General features: G+C 39.8%; 1 protein-coding gene across 2 annotated transcripts in view; it reads left to right on the top strand.

Annotated features, from left to right (window-relative positions):
* The window catches only part of pof1b (POF1B actin binding protein), a 33,304-nt gene extending 23,183 nt beyond the window's left edge, over positions 1-10,121 (top strand). The window contains exons 6-13 of one of the 2 annotated variants that reach the window (XM_039618696.1): positions 532-624; positions 1,557-1,670; positions 3,465-3,617; positions 3,745-3,864; positions 4,716-4,847; positions 6,209-6,279; positions 6,921-7,035; positions 8,388-10,121. In XM_039618696.1, coding sequence (XP_039474630.1) covers positions 532-624; positions 1,557-1,670; positions 3,465-3,617; positions 3,745-3,864; positions 4,716-4,847; positions 6,209-6,279; positions 6,921-7,035; positions 8,388-8,408 — 819 coding nt within the window. In that variant the 3' untranslated portion in view covers positions 8,409-10,121. The remainder of the gene's footprint in view (positions 1-531; positions 625-1,556; positions 1,671-3,464; positions 3,618-3,744; positions 3,865-4,715; positions 4,848-6,208; positions 6,280-6,920; positions 7,036-8,387) is intronic. The other variant, XM_039618697.1, reaches the window with a different exon arrangement.
* The last annotated feature ends 2,705 nt before the right edge of the window (positions 10,122-12,826 follow it).

Genomic DNA, 12,826 nt, shown 5'->3' with positions numbered 1-12,826 from the left:
GGGAATTTTTTGCTTGAAGAGTTTCAGTCAGATTTCAGAATTCATCATAGTATAGAAACAAGACTAGTGAAGGTTAGATTGATCTTCTTATGGCCTCTGACAGTGGATTCAGCTCTGTGTTTATCCTGCTAGACCTTAGTAAAGCGTTCAATACTGTCAGTGATAATATTTTAATGCAGGGGCTGTAATACATTGTTGCTATTAAAGGAAATAATTTGAATTGTATCACATGTAAATGGAGTCTTTTCTTCATACTCACTATTACACACTGAGATCATAAAGAGACAAATGTATTCCTCCTGTTGATGAAACTTAGGACCTCACAATCATATCCAGACAAGATCATTAACAAGGTCAAATTAGTTACTGTTTGAAATTCTGTCTTTACCAGTAGCATCTGTGTTGGGCCGCCTAAAACAGCAGAATATGTGCTTTTTAAATAATATTTACGACTGCAAAGCATTTTGCTAAATGTCTTTGTTGTTTTTTTTACCCCTCTCTGGTGTTACCTTCTCTGTGTTTGTGTGTCAGACTCGTCTCACTGCAGATAAGAGCATGCGTCTGCTGCTGTCCACCTTCAACAGTTTGAGAGAGGAGCTCCTGCACATGTCGGAGGACCTGCGGGTAAGAAGGAGAAACATTTCAGACAAGTCCCAGATCAGTCACCAGAACTCAGACACTGTCCTCTGCAGCACAGTGCTTGGTATCTGGATAAAAAGTAGGGTGGATCGGCCGTGTGCCTTCTTGGAATCTTGGAGAGAAACTGGAGATGCTAGTTTGACTCTGCGGTGACATTAAAAGAAAATAAAGAACTGTGGTGACAAACACAAACAGCAGTATAAATCAAAGCTGTCAGATCCTCTTTAAGCAACTGAGAAAACTCCAGTACATGACAACAAACAAGCAAACATCTCCTAAGAAAGAAAGTCAAAGAAAAAATGCTAACACTATATAATATTGTAGGGGAATAAATATACTGGTACATTCAATATGCTTCTATATTAAACATTCAAATTTCAGTATTAAACGATTTAAGTCAGAAGTGTAAATGTGTCAGTAACATCAACACCTCATGGATCTGCCATGTCCACTTGAACCTATCTGGTTCATAACGACCTCAGTGTAACACCAGCACTGAGGGAAGAGCATGTGAGTGGGTGTGGTTACATAAGTAACATTCAGATCTGTACAGCAGCGTCTGTCAGGGTAGAACAGTATGCGCCCAAAGGCTTCACGCACCGTATATGAGCTTTTTCACAGGGGTGCGAGTTAAATAGTTTCAAGTAGACAGGCATGTACAGGACACCAGAAAGATAGTATCAAACGATTAATGAGGTGTGGTGACTCACATTCATTGTGCTTACATTTCTGAAGAAAAACAATTAACGTTTTAAACTGACAAGGAATCAAAAATGCAAATGTGTGTTTTCTCTGATTCCAACAACAAGCCCAGTGTAATGACTGCCATCTAATCAGAAGCAAAGAAGGCATGTCAGTGATCATGAAGTATATCATTATTACTGTTAAAGCTGTGATATGTCTGTCTCATATTACAGCGTCTGGAGAGCGAGAAGGAATCTTTGGAGAGAGATCTGAGTTTCAAAGCAGACCAGGCTCGGCAGTATGACTCCCTCCTGGAGACCGTCCGAGAAAACAACAGACAGCTCCAGGTACTCTACGTGTGTCTGTGTGTTAGTGTGTGTGCCTAATATTCATGTACAAAATTAGTTTCTCCACATTGTGCTTGGAGAAACCACCGTTTTGATGGTGTTGAGTAACTTGTATTTGGTTTGTTTCATAATACCAACACAAAGCAACTGAAAACCTCTAAAAACACTGGAGGGGAAAAGAGTCCGTTTAATTTCAGTACAGTTTCTTTTAATGTCAGTATCTACGTTAGTAGAGACAGAACCTGAACTATCAGACAATCATGAGCAAGCATGGCAGGGATTTGGAAGATGAGACCTGCAGGCAGAACCAGGCTGAGGGAGAGGCTGGCACCACATAAGGCAATGGACCAATGAGAGGCTACAAAATTACTTCAAACAGCCAAAATTATTAAGATTTTCAGCGTCAGAGGTTTCTTTTAGTGGCCTCTCTCTGCTTAGCAGGTAAAACTTCTTTATCTTTAGATGTCTACACCAGAACAAGCTTCTGTAGTTTACCAAAGCGCATGCAAAACCAGCTGTGTCAGGACACTTGTCAGTCAAAGTGCCCATAACTCCAGTATCCAGATGTGAAATTGAAAATTCACCACCATACTGTTGGCATCCAGTGACAGGGAATCAGAAGCCAGTGTGCTCCTAGTGCCCATTCCCTGCATAAATGGAGAGGGTTAAACTTTTGTGTTAAATCAAATGTGCTGATCATCAAGAATGAGATACTGGAAATGTGAGAAAATGTGCTACTGTTGAGTGAAGACAGAGGAGGAAAGGCAGGTGTGTAAATGTGAGATTAGGGACCCTAAATGTATGCAGGAGACCAGGTGGAGGGGAGGTGGATTCAAATTGTTCTATGATGGTGTAGATAGGAAGAGAAATGGAGTAGGGGCGATCTTGAAGGAAGACTATGTGAATAGTGTTGAGGTGGAGAGAGTGCCAGACAGGGTCTAGAGTTTCAAGCTGGAAATTTAAGGACAGATGTCGAACATTGTCAGTGTGTGCCCCACAGGTTGGAAGTCAGTTAGAAGAGACAGAGGATTTCTGGACTAAGTTAGAGGAGAGTCCTCATCGAGGAGAGAGTGGTGATTGGAGCAGACTTCAATGGACGTGTAGGTGAAGGGAGCAGGGAGCAGAGGAGGTCCTGGGTAGTGCACTAATAATCACAGAGAAGTATTTTACTACAGTTGAAAGCTGTGTGTAAAAAAAACAAAAAAATGAACTTTGTATTATCACAACACCATGAAAATTGCCAGAGAAAAAGGCGGTCCCATTTTTTGATGCGTGCCGACTATGAAAACAGAATTCCAGAAATCCGGAGTTTTCTGGAGGAATCTTTGCAAAGACAACAGAGAGCTATGAACTGTTTTGCCTTCAAGCATGGGCAGGACTCAGTTGCACTCTGTCTTCATAGACTGTATCTCAGATGTTTCAGTTCAGGATAAAAATGAGAAAAACCAGAACAACCCAGCTATTTTTTTTAATCTTTGAAAATGCTGCTTCTGTGAATCCATCTGCATGTGTTCATGTATCAGAGAAGGAGAAATTTAAGTAGCTTTGCTACTTTTGCTTTTCAGTTCATCTAACAAGGCAATCCTTTATTTGGAATGAGGACACGCAAGATGTTTGTAGTGATTCCTCAGAGTATGGATTACTGCATGTGCACAAATAGCAGGTCAACGTTGAGGCAAGAATTTGACCTTCAGTTTAACAAATAATACTCTTCGACACAGCCAGGTACTGCAGTTTCTGAATGTATTGTATTCGTGCGTCTACATTGCGTCTATGTGTGTTGTCTTTCTGCAGCTGTCTCTGAAGGAATCCCAGGCTGCCCAGCGTTCACTGGAGAGCCAGATCATGAGCAAACAAAGTAGTGACTCAAATCGTGACTTCAAGCTGAAAGAGATGGAAGCAAGAATGAAAGCAATGGAGAATGAGAACATGATGCTCCGACAGAAGGTAAAGCATCTCATTCTGGATATGCTTTTTTCCCTTCATGAGATACATCTCTTTAAATAAAGAAAGCTGTTGACATTCCAGTGTCAATAATCTTTTGTCTTTCTGTCTTGTCTGTCCCTCCTATCAGCTGTCTGGACAAGGTAGCAGCTCCACCTTTCAGATCAAAACAGAGGAATTATCCCGTCAGTACAAAGAGCAGCTCAGCGCCTTGACCCGAGAAAAAGATCGGGAGATCGAGAGGCTCAGGGTAAGACAGGAAGAACTGATTCTCATCAAAATGAAAAAAAACAAAACAAAACCCCAAAACATAAATAGACCACAGAATTTTGGTTTTCAGATAGGTAAGTGGCGAGCTACAGAAGTTGATTTGTCAGCAAAGATCTGCCTTCCTAATATTGCATTGATCCCCGTTTGGCTGCCAAAACAGCCCTGACTCATCGAGGCATGGACTCCACTAGACCCTTGAAGGTGTGCTGTGGTATCTGGCACAAAGATGTTAGCAACAGAGCCTTTAAGTCCTGTAAGTTGCGAGGTGGGGCCTCCACGGATCAGACGTGTTTTTCCAGCACATCGCACAGATGCTCGATTGGATTGAGATATGGGGAATTTGGAGGCTTGTCGTTGTCCTCAAACCATTGCTGAACCATTTTCACTCTGTGGGAGGCCACATTATCCTGCTACAAGAGGTCACAGCCATCAGGGAATACCGTTTCCATGAAAGGATGTACGTGGTCTGCAACAATGCTTACGTATGTAGGATGTGTCGAAGCAAGATCCACATATATAGCAGGACCCAAGGTTTAACAGCACAACATTGCCCACAGTATCACAATGCTTCCTGTTTGCCTGCTTCCCATAGTGCATGCTGGTACCAGAAACCATGAAATAATGCTTAATTTCAGATGACGGTGCATATTGTAAAGCCTCTTGTATTCAAGGAAAGCACTGTTTTTTGTTTGTACGCTGTTGGCAGTTTCAGTTGCATGTTGTAGGCCATAAACATAAACATATATCTTCTAACATGCTCCCAGTCGTAGTCTTGCCTAAACACCTTTTTTTTCCTGGTTTGCTCTCCTTCTCTTGCTCTACTCTCTCCAGACCCAGATAACAAGGATTCAGACAGAGGTCACCACTGACAGGTCGTCCTCAGAGAAGAGTCTTCAACTGAAGATCACAGAACTTCTCACCATGTTGGAGCAGCAGAAGACCACCATCTCCAAACAGGAAGAGGTCTGCAACACACAACACATCAACGCTGTGTTTAATTTTGTGCCAGTCAAAGATGGAAGACTTTCATGAAGATGATGAGATATCGAAAGGATCAGCCGAGACAAACCTGCACTCTCAGAATCAAGAGACTAAATAGAATCAGCTGGATATTATATAAAATAGCTGTTTTTCAAAATGGTTTCCAGTTTGTCTTATAAGAATCTGTTAAACCTTAAATACAGATAAAGTATTAATTATATCTGGAGACCTGGCTGTGATGAAATTCAGATCAACAGGTTTGTAACGATGGACTAAAACAAAGATGAGTGGGTACAGCTGCCTGTGTCCAACTTTGAGTTCAAATAGCCCCGCCTCTAATTTCCACCCTCTCACAGTTGTTAAGAAGAGGGAAAACCTATAGAAATAACTTTATTCTACAGGCTCTGAACCAGACTGTTGCTGCTGTAAATTCGGGTATTTTGACACTAAAAGCCATTGGGGATGGAGATGAGTCAGTTAGCAGCCTCACGTGGCCATTTGAGGTACTGCAAAGTCATCCAATTTGAATATATTGTAAAGGATGCTTCTCTTTAACTAAAGTGGGGTTATTTTTCCACACAATATCAGCTTCAATATCAATATAATCGCAAAGTTTTATACTGAGATTTGCACATGTGGAAGCAGTCTGATTAGATGTTTCTAGGTAGAAATATCGAGGTAGATAGGCTTTTTATAAGTAGATTATAAACTGATAGCTTAGGTAATTATTTTACCGTCTGCCATTTTTCACACCCGAAAATAAAGGGTAACTTGTGAAGCTAACATCATCTGACTCATTCTGTTTAATGATCTCGCTGTGTTTCCAGTTAAAACCAGTATGGATTCAATTATGTGCAAAACTGCAAAAGCAGTTTTAGTAAACCACAATTTTCCTTTATCACTATCAGACTTACGACACTTTGGATGAACAACAGATTTGTCTTTAGTCACGCAAAAACAAACTAAATGAAATGCCATAAATGAAGGTTGTAAATGAAGAAAACAAAGTCGGCACCTTTCAGGTCCAACTGCATTCTTCTGACTGAAACATGATGGTTAATTTAACCTCAGGGGCGTTCGATTACCTCAGGTGCCTCGCATCACATACCAGTGCAATTAAAACGGCACAAACTGCAGGAAATAGTTTTTCTTGACATTCATTTGGTGTGAAGTTAACAGTAAAAACACTGGAAATTCCGTACCACGTGTTGGTACTCGAGTTCCATTTTACTCGGACACATTTCAAAAGTTACCTAAATGAATGCAGAGTGACTGGTATGACTGTGAGCCATCTGTGTGAAGCACAATGTGCCGGTTAACTGATGGCTTCTGTTTGCCCTCAGGAGATCAGAAGGCTGACGCAGGACAGGAACAGCAGCTCCAAGAACGTCACTAAGACCATCATCACCAAAAGGTACGAAATAACTATAACAGATCGCTTCCAGACAAGATAACTTTATATTAAGTTAACTTATGTTAAGTGACCCTTAACTCTGCTGATTCTACTGAGTTCTTGCTAGCTCATGCTGAAAATGCTTTGAAGCAACATGATGTGTAGGACTAACCCAGCAACCACAGTCAAAGCCTGACGTTATCTTCTCAGGTCTTTGAACGGTGGACATCTCTTGGATAAGGCAGGTCATTAAATATGGCACTGAAAGACACCCATTTGGGTAAAAGAATGGGATTTATCTTAAGTGGAATGAGATGAAAACCAAACCTTTAATAGCCTTTATTCTTGACTTGTAATCACAAATTTCACAGGAGTACCTGTATAGCTCGCAAGTGTGGCTCTTCTTAATTAATGTGATTATGGAACGTGTTGTTTGGCTGAAGAGAAAAAGAAAAAGCAGAAAAACACAATAGAACAAAATTGTTTGATCTATTGTGTTTTGGGGAGCTCTACTTTTTTTTAAACTGCCACCTATTACACTTTCAAAAAGATAACTGACAGTTGAATCACCTGAATGCAGTATATACAGACGAATTCTAACCATCCACATGACTCAGAATCTGAAAATAACAACTCTGTCATTTTTAAATGTGCATTTGCAGGTACAGGAACCAGTACCCGATCCTTGGTCTGCTCAGTGATGATTACCAGGTCACCTCACCTGTCAAAGAAGACAAGACCATCGTCATCGAGAGAAGTGGACAGATGATCAAACAGGTAAAAACAGGAGACGAGAGTGATGGGTGAGAGTGAACGGGTCACTTTCACTGAGCTGCTCTACATTCCACACTGATTTAATGAACGACAGCAATGCACCGTGGGGGAGCACTTCTCTCTGTACATACATCTGCATTCAAACATATTGTTTTTTTTTCTTAACAGAAACTACAAAAGGTGCTTACGTTCTGGAATTTACATATCTGTGTTTATAATTAGACCTGATTTGAAATGAGATTCTGACAGAAAAACTGCACAAAATTTAAGACTTGTGTGACTTTAAGTTAATTTTGCAGATTTACAACTTGATGCAAACAAAAAAACTGACAAAGGTGATAATAAACTAATAAAACAATCCAAATGTGGGCATACAGTTAGATTTTATATCAGTTGATTGTCAAGCAGCTTCATTACATGTGCAATAAAGTCTATCATCATTATCCGCTCTTAAGTGACAAATAGAATGTTAAAAAGGGGGAAATTCTACTTTAAATTAATGATGCAAAACTCGCAGTTTGTTTATTTTATGCGTAATGTCAAATCTTAAAAGAGTTGAAGTAAATCAGTGTTCATTATTAAAAAATTACTAAATATAAAAACTTTACTTTTTGTGTGCTGTGAAAGCAAGATATCTTTTACTATTTTATTATTGACCTACACTGTTTGAAGTTTTCAGCTAAACAGCAAAGCCTTGATTATACTTTCTGTGTCTGCACGTGCCAATTTTTTTGTGACTACATCGACTTGTCAAGTCCTTCTGCTTATATCAGTGATTATTTTTACACCAAAAATATTACTTGCTGCAATTTTTCGATGCAGAGAACAAAACACAAATTACTTTCCATAACCATAGTGTAATGTCTTCTTAAGTTTTCTTTCTTGTTCCAATTTTGTTCTAACTAGCAGCTTTTGTTTGCTGCTAGTTATTTTCCTTACTTCCAAAAGGAAACAAAAATGACATTTTCAAATAACACAAATGAGCGCTCAGGATATATTATCAAGGTTATTGATACAATACAGAAGTGACTGTCAATTAAACTAATACGGATGTTTAATTTAGTCCATCATTTGTTGCAATTAAATCAGGATTTTCAAATATTTGTTGTAAATTTAACATTTCTGATTATGAATTGTAACATTACTGCTTCATTGCAAAATACTTTAAAGGAGTAATCTACTGTGAATGAATGTGATAGTCGGGACTCTGAGAATCCGTAAGACCGAGGCTGTTCAAATTGTGGAAGCTGTGTTTTCTGTGTATCTTCTCCATTAAGAAGCGTTAAGCAAGTGAAGCGTTTGCATATTTAAACTTAATTATAACAGCTCTACCTGTTTTTTTTATTTTGAAACAGGAAATCATTACAACCCCTTAAAGACACACTGCTTCTCTCCGACAGGAATGAACAATGACCAACCAGAAGATCCAGATGTCACCCCTATTCCCCTGCATGCTCCTCCCCCTCCCCTCAGGGCTCCCAGGGATGGTGGTGGTTGAAATCCCCTTCTTTGCCCCTAAATTTGGGATCTTTGCTTTGACCAAATTGGGATTGTTTGGGGTGAAAATTTTATCAAAATTTTCTTTTTTTTCCATGTAACAAATAAAAACGGAACCAATAATCCACTAATCACAGGCCAAATCTGATCAGATGATGCTACAGCCAGTTATGGATTGAGGCACGGGTAAAAAGAGTCACGACAACTGGGAACACGGTGAGATTAGAGGTGAACTGTCCGATGTGGATGGACGCTTCCTCTCGTTTCTCACCTTTATAACCTCATTCTGCTGGATTCACCAAATTTAACATTCACTCTCTTATTTGGTTTGACTCTGCACTTTAGCACATTTAATACAATGCACTCAATGGAATCACTAAACAAGTGATTCTGCAATATACTGCAATACAGTCATCTGTGATAGCTCACAAAGTAGGTATTTAAAGAAGAAAGTGTCCTCAAAATGGGAAAAATTGTACATGATGACCTGAAATTTAAATTATTTCAGGCTTAGTGAGATATACAAGAATATTCACAGGAGATTGTGTTGTGATATATTGCTCTGTTGATAATTATCTGTCCCATCTCTACTTGGTTGGGGCAAGATAAGTTTGGATTTGGTTCCACGTGGATGTTTGTCTTCCCATGCTTTAAAATTATTGGATGAAAATAGTTTAAGATGTTTCTAAGGAAGTAATATTCTTATTTATTTTCCATTTTCTTTCTAGAGGAAGGAGATTGTTTGAAATATATATATACCTTATATGCCGTCTGTTCAGTTTATTAGGCCTACCTGTGCAGCCTAATGCATCATAGTACAACGTGTCCGTTTTTGTTCATTCTCTGAACTGGCTGCACTAGACAGATATACCTAATAAAGTGACTTCAGTATTCTTAACTGTGAACACTATAAATAAGCTTTTCTAGAAAAGCTTTCCTGACAGAAGTTTGCAAATCTATGCTTCTGTCTAAACACGAGAAGTTGTAAAAGAAACTCGCTGTCAAATCTGCTTAATTACCTTTGAAATCGCTAAATGCAAAAAGATTGGATCAATGACACAACAAATCTGCAGCTAACCGAAGGAAAACTATGCACCGCTGTGGAACCAAATGCTAAGTACCAGAGTGTCAGCCTCCAGTTGTCACCGATGTGTGTTTTGCCAAGACTGGTATCATGTAGCATGTAGCATGCAATCCTCCTCAAAGCCACCACAGCCATTCTTGCCCAGGGGACGAGGAAGTGGATGCATTTCTATGATTGCTACTCTACATGTAAATATTTGTGTATATTTGTAAGCTGGGCGTGCTCAGTGTATGTTCTCTCCAGTGCGAGTGTGGAATAATCCCCCTCTGCACTGTGGTTTTGATGATCATTTAACAAACGTTCTTAACGGGTAGTTTGCTTTTGTTTAGTGACTGTTTTTTTGTTCAGTGCATTTTACTTTATTTGTAAGTTTTCTACGACTCAGAGGTGAATGGGTTCACATGTAGCTTTCATGTGCGATCTCGGGTTCGGGGTGTGTGATGCCTCACATCCGTGGGAGAAAATTCAGGCTTGTTTGGATGCCTCCGGATGTGAAGCATCACATTGGGCGGGAGGGAGGGTGGGAGGGGAATAAAGCTGGAACTCAAGCATGATTTATTTTAATTATTTTTGGGGGGGAAGGGGGGGTGTTAAGATGGTGCAAGAAGATTTAAAGCACAATATTATATAAACTTTATGCCCGAGTCTGTTTCTGCTTTTTTTCTACTCTTCTTACATAAACGCATGCTGAAGGCTTTGTGTCCACTGGGTGGCACTCATACCCCTGTTCCACCGATGCAGGTGCCCAGTCTATAGCCAGTTCCATGTGTTTCTACCAAGAAAAGACCGGTGCCCATGCCAAAAAACCTGGCATCAGAACGGCACCACAAAATTTCCCAGCCGAGAGTTGGGATCACTGACATCAGTGGTGTGGGAGGGGCTACCACAAGAAAGTCAAGAATGATTGGTAGGTACAGCCCACAGTTTCTGGCTGCCATGATTTTCTTCAAATAGAACTTGCCTCAACTCCTGGACACTACATAATCGGTCCTAAAACCTGTTGAATTGTGGTGCTGAAGACAGAACTGGCTCAACACTATTTCTGGCACCAGTATCAGATGGTGTTAAAGAGGTACTGAAGGCACTGTTGCCTGCTTTGCTCATCAGCAGCTTGTGGTTTACATGAAATAGAACATAGAAACTACTGACTTTAAACTGAGGCTGTGTATTTGTTACTGCGCCATAAGCTTAAAAAAATATCTGCAAATAACCGAATGTCAGGGTTGGATGTTAATAAATTATGTCAAGGGCAAGCATATTTGCAGAACTCAAAAGAAAATTCAGAATTTGAAATGTATGATTTTAAAGTAATTAAACAGTGTTTTGATTAGATTTGTTTTTCTGTTTTGAATTTGTGTGACAGTTCTAATGAAAAAAAAAAAAAAACCTATGCAGATTGTTGCTTTTCAACATAATCTGACCCAAAATGATGAAACCACAGAGAAGGTCCAACCACCAATCCGTGATTTGTCTACCAACCTGCTTATGTTGTCGTTGATTTATATTGTAGTATACTGATGCTGATGATGGGGTATAAAATACAGTTAATGATTGTTTGTAACTGATAAACAACAGTGAAGTAATATTACAAGATCTTTGTAAAACAATGTGTAGTTCTTCCTTTACAGAACAGCACAAACTGGCTACAACCTGAATAGAAAGACGTGAGGCAAAAGTGATGGTGACGCCTCGACTGGCAGCTTTATTTAAATCAGGGTTGTCCAACTCCAGTCCTCGAGAGCTACTTTCCTGCAGCTTTTAGATGCGTTCCTACTCCAACACAGCTGAATCAAATGGTTGGATTACCTCTTCAGCATGCCATCAAGTTTGGCAAAGGGCCGGTAACGAGCCATTCATTTGATTCAGGTGTGTTTGAACAAGGATGCATCTAAAAGCTGCAGGACAGTAGCTCGAGGACTGGAGTTGGACGCCCCTCATTCATTCATTCATTCATTCACTCATACATACATACATACATGATAAATACAACTTCTACTTTACATCTGCTGTGCTGAAAACTGAAGTCACCGCTTAAACAAGTCGACACGCATGTTTTACGGGTACCATTCAGTCTCTTTAATATGATAAAGGCAAGCTGAGGAGCTGTGAGATATCAGTTTCCTTAATTCTGATACTTGACTTCTTGCTCATTTGGGTACTGAGGTTCTCATATCTGTTCTGTTCTGGTTGGAGCTGGTTTGTGTCCTTCTGTGATGGTCCAGCACACAAGGAATAACTGATGAGCTTCACTTTGTGTATTTTGAATATTTTGTGACAATCATCAACCCCAAAATGTTCCTAGCTGTATTTGGTGCTTTTGTATCGAGCGCACCAGTTTTTGTTGTGGTAAAATGCACTGCAAAACAGGTTATATCCTATTAAATGTCACAAATTATTAATGATTATATTGATGTATCAGACCAATTTATCTGTAAATGGAAAAAAACTAAATTTCTGAGTCCAAACTTTAAAGAATTTCTAAAGTAGCACTAACCTGAATTAAGTACGGCTCTCCTCTCATGGTTTGCTGCTAAGTAATTTTACAGATCACTTGTTTTGTGGTGTCCCTCTACTGCAGGGGTGGGGAACTCCAGGCCTCGAGGGCCAGTGTCCTGCAGGTTTTAGATATCACCCTGGGTCAACACACCTGAATCAAATGACTAGTTCGTTAGCAGGCCTCTGGAGAACTTCAAGACATGTCGAGGAGGTAATTTAGCCATTAGAATCTGCTGTGTTGGATCAAGGACACCTAAAATCTGCAGGACACCGGCACTTGAGGCCTGGAGTTCCCCACCTCTGCTCTAGTGTATAGGCTGCAAGTCCTGTATAAACTTTACTACAGACTCTGACTACCATCTCTAATTTTGTTAATGGAAGTCAGAGTTTTTGTGGATTACAATGAACACCTAAAAGCTCCATCATGTCATGAATACAAACACCATTACATAGAGATTACAGAATTTCCCCCCCATAGTCCTCTCTTTCTGTCTCTTTGATTGTATATTTCTGCAGTTTATCGTGTCAAAAACATGTACAGATCTATTTTTTTGCTGTGATGTGGTCTCAATGAGTTTTACACTGAACTGAATTCATAACTCTTTTAGCATGTGCAACACATTGAGGTACTATAACTGGTTTTACAGGCCGCAGCTCTGATTTACAGCCTACTGAAAAAAACGCAAAGCCTCACACAGTGACAACCACACTGCAAAA

This window comes from Oreochromis aureus, linkage group 10, assembly GCF_013358895.1.
Source record: "Oreochromis aureus strain Israel breed Guangdong linkage group 10, ZZ_aureus, whole genome shotgun sequence".
Taxonomy (NCBI): domain Eukaryota; kingdom Metazoa; phylum Chordata; class Actinopteri; order Cichliformes; family Cichlidae; genus Oreochromis; species Oreochromis aureus.
This window is presented reverse-complemented; position numbering and strand designations above follow the sequence as displayed.